At 50.6% G+C, this 23,969-nt stretch overlaps 1 protein-coding gene across 4 annotated transcripts in view; it reads right to left on the bottom strand.

The window, feature by feature from the left end:
• Positions 1-23,969, bottom strand: part of RNF123 (ring finger protein 123) — a 46,839-nt gene that overhangs the window by 13,926 nt on the left and 8,944 nt on the right. For 3 of the 4 annotated variants that reach the window (XM_072044069.1, XM_027468002.3, XM_027468004.3), the window contains exons 10-31: positions 23,835-23,960; positions 23,010-23,124; positions 22,093-22,197; positions 21,836-21,961; positions 21,100-21,192; positions 20,830-20,903; positions 20,229-20,346; positions 19,913-20,012; positions 19,498-19,559; positions 18,541-18,612; positions 17,742-17,862; positions 16,945-17,046; positions 15,307-15,413; positions 14,709-14,907; positions 14,029-14,174; positions 13,760-13,843; positions 12,843-12,950; positions 9,999-10,176; positions 8,918-8,992; positions 6,481-6,568; positions 6,282-6,369; positions 6,075-6,159 (exon numbers count right to left, since the gene is read on the bottom strand). In XM_072044069.1, coding sequence (XP_071900170.1) covers positions 6,075-6,159; positions 6,282-6,369; positions 6,481-6,568; positions 8,918-8,992; positions 9,999-10,176; positions 12,843-12,950; positions 13,760-13,843; positions 14,029-14,174; positions 14,709-14,907; positions 15,307-15,413; positions 16,945-17,046; positions 17,742-17,862; positions 18,541-18,612; positions 19,498-19,559; positions 19,913-20,012; positions 20,229-20,346; positions 20,830-20,903; positions 21,100-21,192; positions 21,836-21,961; positions 22,093-22,197; positions 23,010-23,124; positions 23,835-23,960 — 2,372 coding nt within the window. Of the gene's footprint in view, positions 1-6,074; positions 6,160-6,281; positions 6,370-6,480; positions 6,569-8,917; positions 8,993-9,998; positions 10,177-12,842; positions 12,951-13,759; positions 13,844-14,028; positions 14,175-14,708; positions 14,908-15,306; positions 15,414-16,944; positions 17,047-17,741; positions 17,863-18,540; positions 18,613-19,497; positions 19,560-19,912; positions 20,013-20,228; positions 20,347-20,829; positions 20,904-21,099; positions 21,193-21,835; positions 21,962-22,092; positions 22,198-23,009; positions 23,125-23,828; positions 23,961-23,969 lie in introns of all 4 variants that reach the window. The other variant, XM_072044068.1, reaches the window with a different exon arrangement.

The raw sequence follows: 23,969 nt of genomic DNA on the forward strand, positions 1-23,969 counted from the left end.
CTGCTTGCTGCTGGGCTGTGCCCTCGGCAGGGCCAGCCAGGTTCAGGAGCACTGGCACCACAGCACGCAGAGGAACGAGCTGTGCTCTGAATGCAAAGGGCCTGTGGGGTGGCACCCTGCCCCAAAGGCCGGCACAGGGGCAAAGGAAACACGGGGCAACCTCCAGCACATCGCTGGGGGCTAGGTGGGAACAGCAGAGCCAGGGAGAAATGGCAGGAGACAAGTGGAGATCATCACCTCCTCCTGCACAGAACAAAGTGCTCTGCACGCTCCCGCTCCCAGGTACGAGGTTCTGGTGTGATGGGGACACGTGCCGAGTGCTTACGCCGCAGGCAGCCCAGCACCCTGGCTTTGATCCTGGCTCAAAGCACATCTTTGGGAAGGATTTCATCAGACAAACATCTTTAATGGCCTATGCCCACCCCATGGTACTTTCCCAGCCCTTGGCAATGTGTGGTTCAGGGGCTGCCTTTTATGTACTTAGTGATCCCAAGCGGCTTTCCTGCTCAGGGTCCCCCTGAAGCTACGCAAGCCTTTGGCATCAAACATGTCCCAGAGCAACACTTCACAGTATAATTGTGTGTGGCAGGAAGAATTCTAATTTGAGCCTGGCTCCTGCTCTCTTTATTTGATAATATTTCCTCTTTGCTGCCCCCCCCCCTTCTGCTGGGAGGGGCAGAGATGCTGCTCTCCATTCGCTGCCTCCAGCTAGCCCTGATTTCACAGACCTTCACGGCAGCCCAGATCACTCCTTCCAAACAGGAACACCTCCAGTCTAGGCAGTTTCTCCTATAGGGACTGTCACGTCCTTGTCCCCTTTCCCATCCCTCCCTGACCCTCGCCAGGTGTCCCAGATTTTCTTTGGAGAGGTGGAATCAGAAGCACTGGCAGCATCCAAACCCCAAACACGGGGCAGATTTGCAGAAAGGCACTGCCTGGTTTGGTTCCTTCTATTCTCCTCTCCTTGTCATTGCTGTTGTGTAATTTGTTCCTTTAACTATGATTTTTTTTTTTCCCCTCCAAAAGATCAAACTAGGATTGCAGTTTGAGGATGACCCTTCTGGAAGAATTTATAGCTCAGGATCCTCAGGAAGCTGCTGGTTGCAAGGTGCAAGCAGAGAAGCCCAGGAGCCAGTGCTGGAGCCCACTTGGTTTTCTTCCCCGTCAGCGACAGAGGCTGGCACACAGCACGGCTTCAGCAAACCCACAGCTGACACTGAACAAGGGGATTTGTCTGATGTGCAAGGCATCCTGAGAACCTTGAGGGTCGGGACAAAAAAACCCTTGTCACATTCAATAAGAAGCATAAAATCCTGCATCTGCGGCTCCCAGCTCCGGCTGGGAACCAGGGGCTGGGCACCACTCTGCAGAGGGGCTGGGGAAGATACCCGCACAGACAGGGGCTCCTTCCTCAGGATGGGGCAGGGACAGGCCCCAGGGAGGTCTCCAGCCTTGGGGGCTGGACAAAGCCCCTGCCACCTGGATCCAGTGCCAGCCACAGCCCTCACCTGAGCAGAGACCGGGTCACCTGTCACCAGGACCCTCCCACAGACACCTGTGATCTTCAACTTTGTCTCTACAGCCTGCAGCCCATTTTTAAACCCCATTTTTCTTTTGCATTCACTATCACCTCTGGTTATGCTGAATTTCACCTCTGTTTTCTCTCCCAGTCGCTCAGAAGAGGAAGGCTCTGTTGCAGGGCTGGCAGTTTTGGTCTTTGCTTTTTTCCTAGCCTCCCCTAAATATGTAAAAAGTGATTTTTAATAACTGCTGACATATTAGCCCCCTCCAGCATTCAAGTACTGAAGCAGTTTCAGGCAATGACCATCAGTCCTCGTGGAGGAGCTCTGGGGGTTGTTCCACTGGCCCGCCACCAACGCCTCTTACTGACATTTCAAGTCAAGACAGATCTCCAAATGAAGCGCCCAGCCAAAGCCTACCTCATTTGAAGGCAGCTTTGGTTTTTTGAAGGATGCTTTTCTGCTTGTAACAACTTGCTTTATCCTGACTTTTAGCCAATGGCTGTTTCCTCATGGTCTTTTTCCAATAAGTGGTGTGAATTTGCTCCAAGCATCCAATTCCAGGTTCTTAAATGCTTTCCTCGCTGCTAGCAAAGACTGTGCCAGTCTGTAAAAGCATTAAAAAGCGGTGCCTCTTGTCAAACCTCTCCACACTTACCTAGTTTTTTTTAAGGTTTTAGGCTACCACCAGAAGAAGGTGCACTAAATTGGCCTTTGCTGCTCCTAGGAGGATTGTGAGTCTTAAATACACTGTGAGCACTGCTGCTCTTTGAAAGCAAGGTAAGAGAGCTGCCCTTGGCCATAGCAAGAGCAGCTTCTTCCCCTGCATGCGTTGCCAGATTGGGGTCTGCATAGGGCAATCAGTAATGGTATCTAGAAACCCAACTCCGTGTTGGACCCTGGTGCTGTGCTCACCTGCGTTTACAAGAAATTCACCTTTACCGAGGCATTTCCTCCCTCACACCCCAGGCAGCATCACTACCCTGGGGATTCACCCCCACTTTGTGTTTGCCAATTTGCTGAGAGGAATGGCAGCTCATGGAGCGTACGGATCCTTGTTGATGCGGTTACTTTCTTGATCTTGGCAAGAGCATGTCATTAGTATTTCTAAAACTTGTAACTCCTTAATAGAAAAGCCACTCAGCCTTGGCTTAGCCATCATTATGGCAGATAAAGATCAGCCATTGGAACAGGAATCGGTGGTTTTCCAAGGCCAGAAATTATGACCTCAATACATTTGATGTGGGCAACAGAGCATGGCTCCGAGCGGTTACGGATATATCCGATGGCTCCACAACTGAAACTTCCCCACAGAAATATGAGTGAAGCAGCTGGAGGAGGAAAGGCAAAGATCTAGGTGGGGGGAAAAATGGTGAATAAAAACACTGAGCTCTTTGAAAAGGTTATTAGGCAGCCAGAAAGCCCCAGTGCTACTGCCAACACTTCAGTTGGAAGGTTCACCAAGGCCAGGATGAAGCAAAGAGGTAAATTAAAATGCAAAAACCAAAGTGAATATAAACAAACACAGCCAGGAGTCAAAGATAACATGGAGAAAAGAGGTAACAAGAAGAAAAGGTATAAATGAAACATCTGTGACAAACCTGGCTATACATCAGTTTCCTTAACTAGAGGAAAATATTATAACAGAATTATTTTTAAAACTAGTAATGGGAAAAAGTCAAACAGTAGCAGAGGCCCATCAACAGATAGAGTTAAAAATTAATAAAGCAGACAAAGTGGAAGCGTTCAATAAGTGCAGATAGTTGTAAAGAAGCAGGGTCATGTACTTTCATCACAGGAAGATAATTATGTACTTTATAGTTTGCTAATGACCCAGGAAGATTTATAACCGGGCCATTTGTGAGACTCCCTGGCCAGCAGACCAAGTGACGTACGTGTGGGGGCTCCAAATGCTGCAGCACTTACAGCAGAGCTGGGAACGCGGAGGAGGAAAGCCCCAAATGGACCAGATTCGGAAGCAAAGCAGCTCCACCCAGCACTAATCTGAGTTTTCAAAAGGATCCAGATGTAAATGTGAAACAGCTGCTGCTCCGTGGCTGCCAGGCTCACAGAATTACAGCGACAAAGGTAAGCCAGCAACCCCCACCACTGGTAAACTGTGTCCCTTCAAAGAACATTTACATAGGACCAAAAGGAACACCGACGGGGTGAGGCAGGAGGAAAGCAAACTGCATTCAGGGAATGAGATGTCAAAAAGGTCAGACGCAAGGCACGGTGAAGCCCCAGAGCACGCCTGGGACTCCCGCACGCCTCCAAAGCGAAGTGCTGGCAAGCAGGCTAATGCAAGAGCTGGCTCTGTGACCAGCACGTCGGGGAGTTGTTCCACCCAGCATGACACTGGCAATGCTGGGGCTGTTAGGAAAAGAAAAAAAAAAGAAAAAAAAAGATAAAAAAAGGAAAAAAAAAAAAAGCAAAAAAAAAAGCGAAGAGTGAACACAGGGGCTTGCAGGAGAATAAAAAAGCCTCCCTGAATGAGAAACAGAGGCTGCACTTTTTTCCCCCCTCCACCATTTAGAAGGGCAAAGAAGTGAGCTTCCTTTGCTACATAAACACTTTTGAGGGAGCAAATGTTGTACTATAAACCCAGCAGAGAAAGGCAGAAGGAGCAGCAGGAGATGTACGCTCCCACCAGAAAATCACGGATTTATTGCTGAGGCTGAGGAACTACCACCGGAAGGGTTGGGCCAGTTAAACTCACACAGGACGATTCTTTGGGTGTCGTCAGATGGAAACAGGGCTTCATCCTGGAAGACCTCTAGCTTAGACAACCACCTCACTGCAGGGGCGTTTGCCATCAGTGGGGATGGGGAACATGCAGGGCAGAGCAGCCGGTGCTCCACATTTCTCAAATATATTGAGAGACAGCCAGCACACCTCTGTCATCTGCCCAGAGCCATTCAGGGAAGCATCCCCAGTGCAGGACGAGGCTGAAGCATTAGAGAAGAGGCATTTGCAAAAGCTCCCTTCAGACTGGCCTGCAGAAGCAGACCCAGACGGAGAAGAATTTCTTTTGGCTCAGACGTTTGTCCTTTTTGTCCCTGCCAACGCTCAAATTGCAACAAGGTGAAGACTGATGGGTGTGAAGGCAGGGGGACACCTCCTCCTCCTTTCCTGGGCAGCACCTCAAGGACACCTCTGAGTCCCATGTCCCTCTTCAATTAAATCAGCATTCATTATTGATTCAGTTGCACCTTAAAATAGCAGCCCCAGGATCGAGTCCCCAGTAGCCTGCCCAGCCCACGCCAGGCTCAGACTGCGTGGAGCCATCTGCAGATGGATTTAGAGAGATCTCGAAAACTGAGGAACTTTGATCCTGCCCGAAAGCTTCCCTGGATGGGGGGGATCTCGAGGAGACTCACGAGGTCCCTGCCACATGTACCAGGGCTTCCCCATTGTCCTCTGAGGACCGGAGGAAGCCGAGGCTGGCACAGCCTGCAGCAAGGCAGAGCTGCGTGATGCAGCCTCACAATCTGCCATGTGGGTGCCAGCCTCCCTGCCATCTCCTGGGGATGTAACTGGGAAAAGAGATCCTTGTGTGAACCACTACGCCCCCCAAAAGAAGACTCTCTACATGGAACAAGGGAAGGAGGGAGCTCTCTAAAAGCTACTTCACCAGACAACAAGAGAGGATCACACACCAAACTTACTCTGGAAACTAGCAACAGAGAGATCTCCTGGGCACCCAGAGGCAGGAGAGAGAAAGAGAACAAGAGTGCCATTAGAACAGGGATAGGCAGCTCTCCCCACCAGAAGGGGCTTCCAGCACATCTCCACATGCCCACATCAGGCTGCAGCATCCTCTGCCCCCATCCCTAAGCAGCTCTCCAGGAGCAAGGTCTGGCATGAAGCCTTTTCCACAGCAGAGAGGAACCAGGAGTGTATCCAGACTGGCCAAGACCCCGCAAGGCTGAAGTTGAGGACGTGTACTTCAGCTCAGGAAAGGTACCTTCTCCTTCCCACGTCTTTCTCAGATGCAGCGGAGCTGAGGAACCCCTCGGTGTGACAATAGTGCTGATAACTTAACTGCCATCACAGACAGGCCAGGCTCTGCCAGGCTCCAAGAGATGCCTGGTTAAAACACTGCTTGCAAACTTCTCCAGTGCCCTTTCTCCTTGGGCACCCACTCCCTCTCACGGGGTACCTACTGCTTGCCATAGTCATCAGTTTACCCATAGCAGCTGCTTGCTGCAGACATCAAAGCTTCTTCTCCTACGCTTACATTCTGGGGTGACACTCTCGTAAGGATGCGCCCCTGGGCCTCTCACCTTGCCCTTGAAGGGGAGAACCCCCTTGGGATGAATTCAACCCACCACCCAGTCTCCAAAAGAGTCATCAGCAAGTGCAGAAAGACTGGGAACGCCCAGAAAATGCTGGCTGCAAAGCTCAGGCCTGGATATTTGGTTAGGATCCCCCTACTTCTACAGCCGTCTCACCACTGGCCTGGCCCATAGCAGAGATGCCTGCTAGAGAAGATGCCATTCCTCCCTCGACCACCCTTCATAATCCCAAACGCCAGCCCCCCGGCCCACTCACTCTGCAGGCTGGGGAGGCTGGCGTCCTCAGGCTTGGTTTTCAGCAAGTGTGGGAGCCGTGTGTATCTGTACCCGAAGCCACAGCCCTGGTAAAAGAGATGAAGAAAGATCTCAGAGGGTGACAAACAGTTGGGTTTTGCTGCTATCGAAAAGCAAAACACTCGGTGTCCCCCCAGCCCCGGGTGGTGAGAGAGGCAGGGATGCTCACCCGCCACAGCCTGACGAGAATCCAGTTGGTCTGTGCCCAGGGCCGCTGCTCGTAGGGAGCCAGGAGGTTCTTCATCATGGAGATCCGCCTACCAGACAGGAGACACGGGTCAGCTGCAAAGGGTCTAGGGACAGGGAATTAAACAGGACACACGGTAGGACCCAGCCATTCCGCAGGGAGCAGGCAGGGCAGCACTCACTGCTCTTCGGGGATCCTCTCTACAGCACGCAGCGAGTGGGGGTAGCAGACATAGCTGGCCAGTGCCTGCATCAGGGAGTCCCGGATGTCTGGGGAGGAATGAGAGCGGGTTAGGACAGGCATCCAAGGACACACAGCGTGCCACGGAGCACCTGAACAGCAGAGGCTGGGAGAAACTAGCCCTCTTTTACAACAGACCCTCTCTGGACATGTTCTGGGGAAGAACCAATTTCACAGATACCAGATTAGTGGGATCAGTTGATGTGGTCAAGGGAAGGGCTGCCCGAGGGACCTAGATAGGCTGGAGAAATGGGCCAGAAGGAACTTCATGAAATTAAAAAAAAATAAAAAATAAAGACAAATAGTGAAACCTGGGCCTTTGCAACGCTATAGGTTGGAATTTAGTGGGTGGGAAACAGCAACTCAGGGCTTGAGGCAATCAGTAACCTGAGCTTGGGCCAGCAATATGCCCTGGCAGCAAAGAAGGCCAACAGTATCCTGTGCTGCATCAACAGGAATATAGCCAATAGATCAAGGGAAGTGATCTATTATCTCCTTTTAGTTAGCTCTCATTGGATCAGACAGACACTGCATCCTATCTTGATACCCCAAATACAGGACAGACATAGACTAGAGTGAGTTCAGCAGAGGTCTGCTAAGATGGTCAGGGGCTGGAGCACTTGCCCTGCAAGGAAAAGCTAAGGGAGCTGGGTTTGTTTGGCACAGAGATGATAAAGCTTTGGCTTTTACAGCAGACTTCCAGTACCTGCAAAGAGGCTATCAGGAAGCTGAGAGGTTATCACTAAGGTGTGGTCAGTGACTGTGGTTACAAACTACTAACGGTAACAGTGTGAGGGTAAGAAAGAATGGGCACAGATTAAAGCAAGAGGTTCACACTGGATATGAAGAAAAATGAGGACAGTCCAGCACTGAAATGGGTTGTGCAGAGAGGCTCCGTGTTGTGCAGCCTTCATCCTTTGAGGTTTTCAAGACCAGAGTGGATAAAGCCCTGAGCAGCCCGGTCCAGCATCATAACTGACCCTGCAGCTAGAGACTTCCTGAGATCGCCTCCAACCTGAATGAATGATACTGTGATTTCTGCCTGACCTACACTTTCAGTCCGAGGAGCATCTGCACCCTCTGTGCAGAGGGAAGCTCAGTCATGAAGTGGGAGTGTCTGAAGGATAAGAGTCAAGCGCCCTGAATCTGTCTCCTGAGTCCATTGTCTCTTCTGTCTTTAGCCGTAGCAGCTGAGGGTATTCCTAGATTCTTGCCTTCCTGTTAAAGGTAGCAGAGTACTTCTTGATCTACTCCTGTGCAGGCAACCAGGTAACTTTAAATCATTTTAATCTAGAGCACAAGCTCACCTAGCCAACCTCCACAGAATCAAAAGAGCAGCCAAGCATCCTGGTGCTCTGCTGTGGATGTGACAGTCACCAGCAGATGAGTGGTGTGACAAGCAGCACTGTAGTCTGCGACAGAACAGTATGCCTACAGCCTTAGCATGGCCTCTCAGAGAGTCAGTGTGATCTAAAGGATGAAGGAAAAGCAGCTTCTAAAAGAGGAGCAGGGTCACTTCTAAGTCTAGATGACACCGCTGAGAAGAGGACTCGTGTGTCCTCCTGGGGAAGCAGGGTAAACACACCTTTAGAAGTGGCTACTGAGTTAGGAGGAGTTTAGAGCAGTACGAGCCTAGGCCTGTGTCCCAAACTGGTTTCCATGCAGCTGGAACTAGACACGTTGGATCATTCGGTCTACAGGATCCCCACAGGTATCATAAAGGATCATATACTCAAGGACCTTCACAGAGGACACGCTGAGCTGATGAAGGAAAAACACTGAAGTCTTTCTCCAGAAGCAGTGGTTTCCCTACAGACTTAACCAAGATGAGCATCAAGCTGAACAGGGCATCTTGGTTTGGCAGTAAACCCAGTCCACTCAGCAGGATGCTGGGTTTCTCCAGCAGCCCAAGTCATGCCCCAAACACAGAGAACTAAAGGCAGAAGCACACACGGAGAGATCAGCATTTTAGTACAAATTTGTGTTCCTCACGTTAACAAAAGCTCATAGCGCACTGGGGATGTCTGTTTACAGCCCATCTCTATCTGCATCTGCTCTCCTACTCCTACTTCAGCTCAGGAAAAACAGAGACTCACCATCCTTGTGCCCTGGCAGCTAAGAAGAAATCCCAGACTCAGTGTGCAAGTAGCTGGGACATGAGTCCTGCTCTCACAGGGGTATCCCAGGTCATGTATCTAACCCTGATATAAGCAGGACGTGCTGGAAAAGGGCAGAGTCCAGACCCTCTTTGTATGTGGAGGTATAGAGCACTCTGTGAGCTCAGCAGATAGATCCCAACACGAATCTGCTGAGCCACCAGCAGCGGGACCAGTCAGGGCTGCACCGTGTCACCCCAAAGAAGAAGAGAGCAGCTTTACCTGTGCCCACAATCCTCGAGTCAGCAAAGTGCTTGGCCAGGATGGCAGCGAGGCGCATCAGAGTCTCTTCATAGCCTGCAACGAGGAGGGAGAAGGGGTCACGCAACAGCACAACGGGCAGCCCTGTGGCCAGCTTTCCCGTGGGCACAGGACAGGCCCCAGGATTCATTCCTGCTGCAGCTACCTCTGCAGTTTTGTTGTGTGTCTAGCTATCAAAACAAACAGGTGGGAAAACACGGGTCTACAACACAGCCTCCCACCTCAGCGTTCAGAGTCTAAAGCAGTTACTCCGAGAAAGATAAAACCATGCTACTCAGATGGCAAGAGAGAGAGGCTTAATGCAGAAGAGGCTAAGCAACACAACCAGCACCCGGTATCTATGCAGAGAAGCCACATCCAGACTGCAGGCCCTAAAGAAATCTGCTACTGCTTAATTATTCTGCTCCCTGAACAGCAGGTACAGCTCTCACTTAATGGATGTGAACACTTTAACTATGTCTTGTTGGCTGGAACGGCAGGTCTTCCTGCCTTTGCAGGCTCTGGAAAGCACAGAACAATTTTGCTACGAACCACTGGGGTCCCATAGCCAGGAAAAGCACAGAACATGCACAGAGGGAATCCACCTAAACAAAGATGGTTGGCACAAATTGGGTGGTCATCTCTATATCCCACTCCCATGGAGATTTCAAAACAGTCCCAATTTCTGCACTTGTGGCATGTCTCCCCCCACGCAGCAACCAGCAGCCAGTATGTGTTGTCAGGGCAGTGACATCCTCCAGCATCCCAACCCATTCTTGATGGCTCCTTGGATATGAAATCCATAGCTGCCAGTGATTTTCACTACAGCCAACACCATGACAGCTTCGGGCAAAGCAGGGACTCCCTGCCTGAAGCTCAGCAGTAGGAACCTACTCAAGGAACAGCACTCAGGACTTGTTCCACATCGTATAGACAACATAAAGTGAAGGACGTCACAACCAGCAGAGGACACAGATGGGATGCCCTTGTATTTCATCACAAGGATGTGGCTTTATTTAGATTTTATCAGGCCAGAATTAGCAAGGACTCTCTATCCCCTTACCTGGAAGCTCCTCCATGCTATTGACAGGGCTGAAGTAGTTCTTGAGTGCACTGTAGCTGTTCATAGCCACGCTGAGGTAGAACTCTGGCATGAAAGCAAAAAGCGAGCCTGTCCTGTCGCCGTGCTCGATGGTGCGGATGCACACTCGCAGCAGCCAGTAGATATCCTGCATCTTCTCCTGACCAGAGAGAGCACAGCAATCCCCAGTCAGTTCTGAGCAGCTTCTCTTTGGAAAAACACAGCAGTCAGCACAACGCTCAGGCCTTACAAACATCTCTGTGTCTGAGGTGTTCCTCAGATGGCTGCTCTAAGTTCATTAACCAGGTCTGTGCTGTTGGATCTTCTCATAGAGCCACAGAAGTGCCAGAGGAAGGAACAATCAGGGATCCCTACACCAACCTCAGACTCAGAGCACAGTTAGCACTGGTGTGAGACCAGAGCAGCAGTGGCTTTGTCTCGCTGAGCATTGCAGCCCCCCGGGAACTGCTCCTTGGTGGGAGCTATCTGACCACACAGGCCTGATGGCAAAAAAAGGCACACTAATTTTAATTCCAAGTACAGTGGCTGAAGGAAGGCAGGCACTTGCATTCCCAGCATAAATCTGCTGGAACAAAAGCTCATCTTTTGTAGGAACTAACAAACAGGAACTGGCAGAAAGCTCACACCAACTCAGATCCCTGCAATAGGCGGCCACTGCCTTTTGGATTCTGTGCCAGCCATTCCTGAGCAATACTGGCTTCTTGCTTCTCTAGCAAAGCTCTGGGGGTCCTAGATCAAACCCAGGAAATGTAAGGACATCTACATAACTTTAAGCTATAAAAATCAGTACTAACAAAGACACAGGAAGAGGAAATGCTACTTCGTAGCCACAAAATACCATAAGCAATAGCAATTTGCAGATAAACAGAGAGAAGAGAGTTACACTTCTAATAAAAAAAAATAAATCAAAAGATAAGTGATTTCATTTGCTTAGGGGCTTTTCTAAAGTATGCCACTGCCATCTTTGGGAGACTTACATGGGTTTTTTCTGCAAATTACACCGAACTAGTATAAATCAAATAAATTGAATAAAAGACATCTTTATCTCAACACTGACACACACTTCAGCTCAACTGTTGCTTTCAGGATAAAGAACAATTGTGCAGACAACATTAAGGCAAAGAAAGCTGCATTTGATTTTATAAAGACTTGATAACCTAAAATCATCATCTTAGGTATTGCCAAGGTAGAAAAATGCCTACGCCAAGAGGAGAGAGATAGTCACCCACAGTGTGACAGATAAATAGTGTCATAACAAAATAAGATGGTATTGTCTACTTTAAAACTAAGAATGTTTTGGTCTCCCTTTCAGCTCACCTTGAACCCCTCAGCTCAGAATAAACTAGTAACTAATTCCCCAAAGGAGCAGCCTCTCCCATGCTTGACACCTCAGCACAGAGCAGGACTTCACCTCTAGACAGAGAGCAGGATCAGTCTCTTTCTGTTCGAGAGCCCCACTCACAGGGATACGTCCCTCTGCAGCATGCAGGTCCTGTGGAGGCTGGAGCCCACTGGGGGCATGTCTCTACTGGGAAACGCCTGTACCAGCTGTGAGGGGCAGCCCTCGAGGTGCAGGCAGTACGGACAGGCTCCTCCATGCAGCCACACTCCTCTCCAGAGCAAGCTCACTCAGCTCCTGGCACACATTTCCCAACCCAGCTAGTGACCTGCCTTCCCTGCAGACCAAGCAGGTTGAGGCAGAAGCACGAGCAGATGCTGCTGATAAATCCAGAAGAGTGACAAACCCGCACTCCCCACGTTTAATAGGACAACAGATCATCTGGAGACACGAACAATCATGGTGTGACTGATATGCACACCAGTAACGCCCCCCAGCGTTTCAAGAGGAGCCCAGGAAGAAAGGTGTATTTTCTGGCAAGCGTGGTCTATGCTAATGCAGCTGGAGAGCTCCTGCAGTGCCGCACTGTGTCTTGAGATCCTGTTCTGGGCGTGAAGGAGAGGACAAGTAACGAGCTTGAGTCAGATCAGCCACTGCTCCTGCCACTGCAGCTCTGCCAGACATGTTCGTAGGAGCCACTGTTCTTCCACTCCCTGTTTACATCCTGAGACACATGCTGCTACTGCATGTTGAGAGAAATGTGTCCTCTTCCCCAGCACAAAAAAAAAAAAAACACACCAAAAAACGTACAAACACAGATGGGGCAAGGCAATGTGCAAAGGAAGACAGGAAGAGGAGATCTGCGGAGTGTAAGAGAACAAACTGCTCATGAGAAAACAGTCCAGAGACCTTACCCCAGAAGATGGTGAATACAAGGAAGAAAGAACAACCTGTGCAAACAGTCAGTGGGTTACTGAATGTACAAAGCCCTCTCTCCCCATAGGAACCAAGTGAAGAAGGGGAGAACACCTGAGCAGAAAAGCCTAACACTTGGATCCTGCAGATTGCAGGAAGAGCCTTAGTGAGACCTCCCTGTGATACACAGCACAGCTCAGGGAAATGCTTCGCAGTAGCCTCTGTCCTCTAGGCACTCCCCAGGAACTGGACGGGGCATTTGACCTGAACCCTTCTGTCTGCAGAGGCCTGGCTTCCCGAGGGAAGGCCTACAGCACCACCCAAAGCTCGGAACAGATTGGGACGTGTCCTGACAAACACTTAGGGCCCAAAGCTGGGACAGGAGGGGGTCCAGGCCTCAGAAGGAGGCTCTTCATGCACATGAAGGTAGAAACAAGCCTCACAGATCAGCATTGCTCCAGCACCAGCAAAAATGTCACGTGTGACACCACAAATACAGAGACATGCGCTCTTGGTATCTTCTGAGCTGCCCACATTGCACTCCTGCCCACCTTTGAATAGATGGTGACATTTATCCAAGCCAGGCGACGACTCAGGTGATTGAGTTTCTCAGAGAAGACCTTTTGGCTCTTCAGCAGCTCCTCATGGATGTCTCTCCTCTGAAAAAGAGTACAGAAATACAGATATCACTTCCACTCATATTATCCTTCTTCAGAGCTGGACAAACAACACAGAAGCGAATAAGACCTTGGGGCTAGCTAGGGAGTATTAGCAGGAAAGGAAGGGGTCAGCAGCCTTTCTGCAGAAGGAGTGGGAACCAGTGCTATAAAAAGCACCTACTGGCCGCAGCTGCAGCCCACAAGGCCTGATGCAGACACTGGTCCAGTGTGCAGAGTGGCTTTAGGGTCAACTGCTGTCAGAGATACTTTTTTAATGCATCATCAGATACATTCAGTCTCTGACAGCTGGAACAGGACATAAGTCCAGCACAGCAGGGTATTTCCTCTTTTTTTTTTTTTTTTTTGATTTTTCTTCTGGACCTTTCATTGTGCTTGTGAATGACAGATGTAAGGAATAGCCCCAGCAGGCCAAGCAGAAGTGGCGTGGCTGGAGATTGGAGAGTCTCCTCTGAACAGGAAACCTTTCCAAACCATAAATCACAGTCCTGGGGTACCCCCACATTCCCACCCCAGGAGACTGGCTCCAAGCTGCCTGCAGCACACAGAGGTTTGCAAGTTGCCACAGACTGTCTGGGAGAAGCCGAAGCAATTACTTCAGTGCCTCTGTTCCTTGAGGCAGTGGTACAATGGGTTGGCACAGCATGAAACGTGGCTGCCAGCTCCAGGCATGGGTTACTACCCCAACGAGACGTTGCTCCAAGGCTGGAAATCAGGCATTGTGCTTCATGCTTTTTGCCAGGTACTGAGGAGCTACCAGAGAATGAAGCTAGGAGTCCAGAGACACTTACCCTCTTTGGGCAGCGGCTGATTTTTTCCTCTGTGTCTTTCAGTGCCATGGCATACTCATTCACATCATCTGACACACCAACCATCTGAAAAACAAGCAGATTCCAACAATAAATGAGGGTATTTTTTCCTCCAGATACACAAGCATGCAATCAGATCCCCCATGGGGGCTGGGAGGACACACAGTCACTAAGCAAGCAGAAAACTGAGAGTCAGGGTAGAAACAATGGAGGTTGGGAGAATGGATGCCTGCAAAGCATGTGTCACTTACCTTCCCGAGCTGCTGGTGGACACTGAGGTTGTACATCATCACTATCCCATCCAGGATTTCCAGGAGGGAGTTCTCTGTGATGGGCTGGTCTGGCTCCTCTGGGGGTCTCCCCAGTAAGAGACCCTCATTTCCATGGGTGCCTTCAACTGCAATCCGCCCCCAGGACAGGAGAGAAATTCTCAGCAAGACATTTTGGCACCTCAGCTTCTGCCTGCACCTCTCCCAAGTCAGCAGCCAAAGCTCTGCTGTTCATCTAAAACACATTCTTCCTTCCCATCCCGTGTGATTCACCAGTCACACAGACACACAGTCCCCATCTCACTGCCTGCATCGGGCTGACCTGGCAGACCCGCTCAGACAGACCCAAGCTGTGCTTCAGAGACCTGCCTGGTCCCACCCCAACAACAACCGTGCTGCCTCTGCACTACGTCCCCACAAAGTCTCACTGCCCTTGCAGAAGCCAAGGCAGCACCTCTTTGCACGGAGTGACACCATCAACAGCGTCACATGCAGGACAGCCAAGTGGCTGACTGAGGACTTGCAGGTCTCAGCATGGCCTGGAAACGGGAAGGAGCAATGCTGGAAGCAATTAGGTTGCTTTATTCTTGGGAGTACTGGGAGCTGAAGATGCCCTTCTCCCAGGGACCAGCTGGGCCACGCTACCATGCAGGTGTACTCACTGTCCTCCTCCGTACGCTGCTCCACACTCAGTGTGCGCACTTTGACCTTCTCGAGGGTGCCCAGCGGGCGCCGCGGGTTCATCAGGCTGACAGCCGCCGTGCTGAGGAAACGGTTGGCGCGGCCCAGGGTGGGCGAGCTGAGCCAGCCAGGTCTGGCAAGAGCTCCACCGATGGCCAAGGCGGCGGAGGGACGCTGGGACTGAGAAGAAATTAAGGGAGGAACAGTTCCGGCTGTTAGGGCACGTGCCAGGCACAAGCAGCAGATGTGCACAGCAAGAAGCTGTGTCTACAGCTGCCTTGCACCCCTTCAAATGCAAGTGTCAAGAGCTGCCATTGAAGAGAGGGGACACATTTGGGTCTGTGAGGAGTCAGAATGTGGAGAAGAGAAAATTTTGCTGCTCAGACTTGGGGCATCCAGGACCTTGCTGATCTACGGCAGCTCACGTGCATGCTTAGCTGTTCACCTGATCGCTCACGGGCTGCTTACAGTCCCAGCCCAGACACTGCTTCTCTCTAAAGCAAAGCTCTAGTAGCTAGAGGCTAAGCTTGCTGCCCCAGCACCAGGGGCCCCACTGATGAATCGCAGTACATGGCTCACCTGTGCTGCTGATGTCGCTGATTCCTCATCTTCATCAAGATCATCCATAGTCACTGACTGCAGTTCTGCAGGGTCAATCAAGACATTGGCTTTTGCAGCCAGGTCATCTGCACAAAGCACATCAGAGCAGCTGTGAATGCACGAGTTACCTGTCACAGCCCTAGGCTCATCTTTTCCTGCTTCTCAGCAGCAGAGAAGCAGCTGGTGAAGCTGGGCGCTGCATCAGAACAAGCTCACTGTCCCCCTTATGTGGCAGAGATCTGCCCTTGCTAACAGAACAAAGACCAAGCAGCTCACCCAGAACGCGTTTCTGTTCCTGTTCCTACCAGCAGCAAACAGAATAACTGAGGAACCAGGAGACAACTGCTGGGGACAAACTGGAGTAGCACAGAGAGGGGAACTCAGGGCCTGAGACCATCTGATAAGCCTCCAACTCTTCAACACTGCCCCGTTGTATGTCCCCAATTTGGGGGACTGCAGGTCCCCCAAAGCCCAGAGGAAGGCTGCTCTGATGGAGAGGGACCCTTTGTCACAGAGTGTATTGATAGGACAAGGAGTAATGGCTTTAAACTAGAAGAGGGTAGGTTTAGATTAGATATAGGGAAGAAATTCTTCACTCTGAGGGTGGTGAGGCACTGGAACGGGCTGCCCAGAGAAGTTGTGGATGCTCCATCCCTTGCAGTGCCCAAGGCCAGGCTGGATGGGGCTGGGGGCAGCCTGGTCTAGTGGGAGGTGTCCCTGCCCATGGCTGAAAGGTTGCAATTAGATGATGTTTAAGGTCCCTTCCAACCCAAACCATTCTCTGATTCTGTGATAGCTACGCTGTACAAAGCCTGAACATTGTGTCTCCTAGTCCACAGCCACAGGTTTAAAGCTGTCCAGGAAGGACACGGGGCTGCTCCGTGTTGGAGTGTTACAGCAAGGAGCATGCAGACATTTTCACCCCCAGCAGAGCCATGCTGACGGGCAGCGTCCTGACAGCTCCCAGCCCTTGGCTGGGGAGCAGCAAGAGCACTACCCCTGCAGGTGTTCCCAGACCATCCCCCTTTCCTCCACCAGCCAAAGGCTGAAGCAAGATCCCGGAAGGACTGCTTGACTTGGATGCCCAGTCCCACCGCTGCAGGCCTCACATGCCACTACAGCTGCAGCAGGGGGGGCTGGAGCTGCTGACGTGCCAGGGCAAACCACCGTAGAGCTAACCCCCGTCCTACAGGCAGCCTGTCTGGCTTTGCCCCTGGGCAGGCTGGGGGTGCTCTGACACAGGTACAGTGCTCAGCTCCTCTCCATTATGCCCATCACACACCGTAAGTCTGGGGAAAGGAATAAAAGTGCAGTAAGAGAAAATCAGGATATCAGATTAGAAAAAAGTTTGCAACTGAACATTCAGGCCAAAGCACGCAATTAGGAAAAGATGACAAATTAGTGCCCCAATCAGGGATGTAAAGCTGTAAACTTAAAGGACACTCCACACCAGACAGATGCTGCCTTCTCTAGAGTAACTTGCATCTCATTAAAGCTCAAGTCTCCTTTCTTTCCATTTAATCACAATTAATTATTCACAGCTCCCTCCCTGGGATGTCTCTTGGGTGAACTTCAGCCAGGACCTGGGGTGAAGGTATTGGAAGCGAGAGCACTTACCTTTCAGGGTCTTCTTGAGATGAGACAGGAGACCTCCAAGTCGCTGAAGGTCAAAATAATCCACCTTCCCGTTATAGAAAAGCTGGGGAGGGACATACGCCTCTAAAGCAGAGAAGGAGATTTGTTTGTCTCATCAGTCCCATGCACAGGACCCACACACACACCAGCACACACAGGTAAACCCTAAGACAGACCCCAGGGCCCAGCCTGAAGCCACGCTGAGTGACAACTTGTGTTCCTATAAGAACACAAGCCATTGAGGCAGAGGCAACTTCCAGCATGAAGCAAGTATGAGATTTGCACAGAAACAAGAGCAAGTGATGGTCATTGACAACAAGCCTCCCAGCCACAGGCACTGGGGAAAATTGGATCCTTGGAAAACTCGGCAGCTTTCCACCCAGCTACTCCAGCTCAGACACTAAGTCCCACGGGTTCTGTAAGGCACTTATTGAAAGGATAAGCCAAAAGCAAGAAAAGGGACAGGCAAAGCTGGGTTCAAGAGTGGAAAAACAACTGGCATTGACTTGGTTTCCCCAAAATCCCACAGTCTCAGAACCAAGAAAACAGACAAATATCTTTCTCTATACTTGAGCTACTGGACCACTGAGCTACCCTCCTACAGACCCGTACTCAATACTGGACTCTGCTCCAGAGCATACAGGATGAACTAGCAAATATAGGTGATATTCTGCAATTCTCAAAGGAATTATCCAGAACTGGTCAAGGTATTAAGTGGAATACATGTAGATCTGCATTCAACACAGAAGCATCCTCAAAGCTTCTCCACCAGACCTTACCATCACTGCTCAGTGCAGCAGGGGTCTTCGCCTTGTGGCCATCCCAGAAGAAACGCAGGGCAGCAATAAGCCGGTGCAGGAAGCACACCATGTACTCTGGCGGGCACAGCACAGTCAAGTTCTAGGGCAACAAGGAGAGTTGAGCCATTAGGGCAGGTGTGAAAGTGCATCTCAGTCCCAGTGGCCACGTGGGACAGGCAGAAGAAACCTGTTCTCGTGCACCAGTTTTCAAAGAGCACCTTTAGTTTTCCAGTTTTCAAAGAGCACCATCCAGCACTGGGATGGAGCCCAGCACTGATGGCAGGCAGCAGCTTCCACCTCTGAAGTCCTCGGCCCCAAAATAAGCTGGGCTGATAGAGGAGGATGTATACCACCTGCTCCACCACTAAAGGAGGGCTGCTCTTTAACACAGCGAGGCAGATGAGGAAAGGGTTGATTCTAAAGCTGCAGGCTGACAGCCTGACCCAGAGCTGGAAGGCCAGTCCTCATCCAGGCAGGGAAGAGGATGCCAAAGCCAGCAGGCCAACTGTGGCAGAGCACACCACAGCTGCACTTGAGAGATTTTAGCAGGATATTCAACTCACACCCAAGGATCTCCTTCCACCTGAATCACTACACAGGACTTGGTTAAGTTAAGCTCCCTGGTTTCTAGCCTCAGATTTTCTCCCTCCTCCCCACACTATCTAGATCTCAGTTGCTCATCTGCTAGAAGCAGCCCAGCCAAAAGGGTAAGAGCACCCACCCTTGAGGAGCCAGCTCTCACAGTGAGGCTTGCAGTAAGGCTGGTCCTCCAACTTACCCCTCTGTTGCTAGCATTTTCCTGAAGAAACTTGCGGAATTTGTTTAGGAAGATGTATCTGGAGGCTTCTCCCTGGCAGGAGGAAAAGGAGATGGTGAACTCACATGGAAAGGCGTTAACTGTCCACCTCCAGAATCTGTTTGCCTCAAATCACACTTGCCCAGGGGTGCAATCAGGCTTCAGGCGCTTAAGGCAGAGGGGCACCGTATTTTTTTCCATATTAATTAGGCAAACCCCCAGTGTAACTCTACATCGACACACATCCAGAAACCCCACAAAAAGGTCTGAGCCTAGAGTGATGCCTGAGTACTGGTGGGGCCTGAAGGTACTGAGAACAGAGCAGCTCCCAGTATCTGCCTGGGAGCTACACTGCGTAGCGGAGAGCACCTGACCCAGTCTCCACCAACACTGGAGCAGCCACGAGTATCTCACAGGCCACTGCTATGCAGTGCTGAGTTTTCTGAGGCCTGTACCAGGACAATCACGGCCAATAGGTATTCAGCTTTACCCAGATGAGCACTCTCCACCTGCTCCATAGAGGCACGCGCTCACATAGCTGATGTTCCATTTCTCTCTGGAATTATTATTAATTGTCAGAGTAGAATGAATTGCAGTCAGATTGTGACTGCTTAGTTCAACAGAGACCCAAGGCTGGCCTAGATGCAGCTCATACAACCAGTTAACACTGGCAAAGCACCTGATACCCCTTTAAACAGAGTCCGAAGTCTCAGTTTATGCAATTCAGCCTGCCTTAATGGATCGGTTACAGAACTACTTCTGAGGACTGTCAGATGAACTTCTGTACAGACATTGTGATGTGTTAGCCAGCGCACAACTCCCAGAACTGCTTCTGGCCCCAGAGCTGGCACTCAAACTCTAACAGAAAGTGCAAAAATCTGTACCTTACAAGTCCTGGGATGTGGAGATACGGTAGCAAAAGATCCACAGAGTGCTTACCCCTCCTCTGTCTTTGTTGTTCAGTAGCAACTTCAGAATCTGAACCTGGAGACCTTCCACCACTAGAAGAGGGACACAACAGTCTGCTGTCAGACAACAAAAACTGGAGAACTACCACCCACCCATACAACCCCAACTGCAGCACCCTGTCACCAGGAGAAAGGCCACCTCCCTAGCACAGGCCGCCCAGGAAGAACCAGCATCAGCATTAGTCCCATCACTGTGAGAATTTTCTCCTTCTCCACCTAGCAATAAATCCATCCCCAGCTGATGGGGATGTCTCTAAAGGGGACAGCCACTAAAAGGAGTTCTGGCTTGCTCACATCCCCTGGTGAGATGCTGCAGCTCGTGGATAGGTCCCTCTGGCTGCACACAAGGTATGGGGTCTTGGCAGTTTCCCTCTTTCCTCACAAACCTTCGATGCGTTTCTTGAGCCGCTGGCAGCCTCTTTCATACGCCCGCCGCCTCAGCCTTTCCTCAGCACTCTCCTCCTTCACATCCTTACTCTCCTTGCCCTGGTTGGGGGACAGACCCTGATTAAGAAGAGAGCACTGCACAAGGAGACGTGTCTTGTCAAAGGAGGAACAGAAGCTCACTGAGACAACGTACAAGTGCGTGACAGCACCTAGCAGCATGCCTAAACCACCAACGTTAACACAGTTGGAAACACGGGGCCAGCAAATGATGGGTACAGCAGGCCACCAAATTCCTTTCAGTCTCCTTTTACTCACCTCCTTGGTGAAGCGGTTTGGCCACCACGTGGTGGGAATGAGCTCTTGCAAACCAGCCTCCTCCACGCGAAGCGGGCTCTTGATGTAGAAGAACACGACCGAGCGGAGCACATCAAAGCTGCGGCAACGTTAAAGCAAGCACAGCAGCTACATCAGAGAAGGGGCAGGGCGCATTCCCTGAGCTGCAGTGACAGACCCCTCTCCAACAACCACTCAAAGCTCCGCAAAATCCAGAGCCCCCTTCTCCTGGGAGAAGCCCCATGCAGTTATCACAGCGGCTGCCCAAATGCTACAAGGGCAGCTGGACTGCTCAGAAGGTTGATTTTGCTCTACGGACACCAGAGAGGTTGGTCAGGTAGAAATAAAGTCCTGTGTGTTAGTGATATGGATGTGACATTCCCTCGTGGCACTGTTTCCCCCTCCTCAAAGCAGAACTTTGCAGAGAATGGTGTCAGGCAGACAGAGGAGACCTGAGCAATCAGAAATGAACTCCCAAAGATGGGGTGGCTTCTGCCTCTCAGGACCTGCAGATCCCTGCAGTCTCCTTGGCTGTGTTATTGAGGACAGGGAAGACAAAGGCTAGAGGAGGCACAAAGGATACAGAACATTGCTGAGTAGATATTTCCTGGATTTCTCATGCTTCAAGACTGCAATGGTGAGCCGGAGGTAGTGAATCTACAGAAACAGAAGAAGTGAAACTGACTCCATCTACAGAAGAGGACACAACTCTCTAAGAGGTACAATGGGACAGAATTGTCATCTCTAAATCAAACAACTGCAGATTATCCAAAACATCAGGTACCCCTGGACAAGGGAAAATAATAGAAGCCGCCTAGTCACAAATTCCTGGGGGTCGAGAAGTACAACTTACCTGCAAACCCAGGTCTGGGATGATGGGAGAAAACCTGTAAGCCCGCAGCAGTGACATCAGCAGCTGCTTGAGGCACTCGTGCACTTCATACTCCTGAGAAAATAAGAAACATGTTGAACAGCAACAGCAAGGTGTCAGGAGCAGCAACAGGTCTCCGAGTATGGCTTTGGAAGGATGCAGCATTCACTTCTGCACTGAAAACATAGGTGCTTGGAACCCAGAGTGTCTGTTCCCCTGACTCAGCAGGGGAGTCTGAGCAGTGGCTGGTGCCATCACTTTGCTGCAGGGAGAGAAGCAGCTGAACTAGTAAAGCCAACCCAGCAGATGTCTACAAGAAGCCAAAGTCCCAGGTCCCATTTGGCTGGGGTAAGTCACCCACACCCACGTCCCCCAAACCTACCCAACACACAGTGTTGGCAGCACCAACCCCGAAAGGAAAGACAAGTTACTCTGGTGTAAATGTGATGATGGAGGAGCTGCTTTGTTGAGCCCCACCAGGAGCCAGCTCACAGGGTAAGAGCTGTCTCTTCTACAAACTCAGCAGCCCCACTGGGGCATTTGGCTTCATTTGGTGAGCCAGACAACCTCAGGGAAGTGATGGCCTACTGCAAAAACAAGAATCTGATCACCAGAAAGGGAAAGAAGCTGATCACTACCGGTATTTTTGGGTGAAGTTTCCTGTGCTCAGCACCTCCAATGGCCTTCCTGGGGATGAACCAATGCCCTAGCAACTCACCTCCATGAGAAGCCACATGAGATCCAGCAGCTGCTGAATAAGGGGATGGGCCTCCACTGCCCCTCCTCGCTCCAGGATGCTCAACAGGAAGGTCATGAGCACATCTTCCACCAGGTACACCTTGCACTGCAGACAGACAGGCAAGTCAACAGCCCTCCAGGGCAGAGTCATTTCCCAGCAAAGGCCAGGGCCCAATTCACCACCCCTTGCAAGCACCAGGTACCTATAGAAACTTGCAATGAGCAGTCAGAACTCACCATGAGAGGGGAGAAATAATTGAAGATGTGGGCTAATGTGATCAACACTGTGGGTTCTCCCTGCAACTGCCACATGGATGTGTCCTTCTCCACCAGCTTCCCCTCCTGCAATGCCAAACCCAGAAAAACACACAGCTTGGAGCTAGCCCAGTCCACCCTGCACCAACGACTGAATGAACTGGGGGCCTGGAGTAGCCACTGTTTGCTACCCCACGCCTCATTGGGCTAGAAAGCTTGAATGTGACAAATGAGGGTGGCAAGGCATCCAGGACCATGTCTCTGGAGAGGTGTAGTTCAGATCAGACGTCATTTATTATCAGTAACGTGCATGCAGCCTGGCAGGCTGTTTTTCCAGAACATGGTTTGAGTGAGTGTGACTACTTGTAAATGGGAATCCCTGCAGAAGACCTCAACTAGTAAGCCAGGCCTCCAGGCAAGCTGAGATCAGAGCAGAGGGCATTCCCTGTCCTGTGTGCAGAAACAGATCATCTCTTACCCTAGAGGAAAAAATGTTTTCTAGTGAACAGTGGTATAGCCAGAACAGTTCTCGAAGAAGACCTGCCTTGAGAACTTGACTGCATCGTGGCACCAGGACATCAGGAAAATGCTTGGGATATGAACAAGTTTCTTTCAAGGCTGCAATATCACATCCATCAGTTCTGACCCCAACAAACATCACCCCTTGGAAGAAAACTTCTTAGGACTGAGAACAAAGCCCAATACGATTTAACTTTAGCCTCAGGGTGGAACTATTAGGAATCCCACTCTGCAAGTCCAGAGATGTGCATGCCCCATGCAAAAGCAAGCAGGTGTTTAGACTCATAGGTGTATGGAAACATCTGGGCTACCAGCAGGTACAAAGGAGTGCAGAACCATGTTTCCTGGCCCCACAGACCTGCTCAGGAACCTTAGCCTACCGTCACATCGATCCCGATATGGATCACGTTCTTCAGGTAGCCTAAAAGCCTGCGAGCCTTCACGAGGTCTGCGACAGGAGGGTCTTGCAAGGGGTGGTAGCCTTCCACTGGATACGTAGGCAAGTGTTAAGGTGCAATCTGATCCTTTCAGGACTTCTTTTGTTTGTGCAAAGAAAATAGTGTCTCTCTATTTTACTTTATATCCATGCATGCCTAAGTCACAGTTCAAATGAAATAAATAGATGATAAGCCACAGGATCTTTTCCCCACTTTGCCCATACTGCAACCACCAAGGATTTCCCTAAATGCTGTGTCCTCATCAGAAAGACCACCAGGAGCCTCCATGACAGCTGTCAACAGGCACGTCCAGGACTGCTCTGACAAGGGCTGCAGGTCTCAGCTTCTGCACAGACACTGCAGGCAATGCTCCTACCACGTCAGAGGTCCTGCATGGCTGAGAGGTGGAACAGACCCGAAGCCAACAGGCTCAGAAGCACAAATGCATGAGGGTTTCCAGACCTGGAGAGTGAGACCTTTGCAGGAGCTGAGTGCCTGGGATCCGGCATCACGCAGCTGCAGCATGAGCTACTGAATAAGAGCTCAAAGCAAACCTCATTTCAGCAATTGCTGGCACCAGAAAAGGTGACTGCGTGCCTTGCAGTTGTGCGCTGAGAGATGGCTGCTTCTCTCCTTGATTCTGCTCTGAGCAAAAGCACCAAGAAAAAGTGAACTGCACTCAGGTACGTATATTCTATAGCCTCAAAGGGTGGTCTCAGGACAGGTTCATCTCCCTTTAGACATCCTCTTCCCACACCCAAAGGATATCGAAGTGGACGGCTTCCAAAGTTAAAAGCAACAGACTCTTTGAATGAGAGACTGATAGCAGGGAAGTATGCCATTCCAGCACCTCTTGTGATGTTATCAAAAGCAGTTCCCAGAGATATGCCATTCCTGAAAGAA

This window comes from Anas platyrhynchos, chromosome 13 (genome assembly GCF_047663525.1).
Source record: "Anas platyrhynchos isolate ZD024472 breed Pekin duck chromosome 13, IASCAAS_PekinDuck_T2T, whole genome shotgun sequence".
In the NCBI taxonomy this organism is placed as follows: Eukaryota; Metazoa; Chordata; class Aves; order Anseriformes; family Anatidae; genus Anas; species Anas platyrhynchos.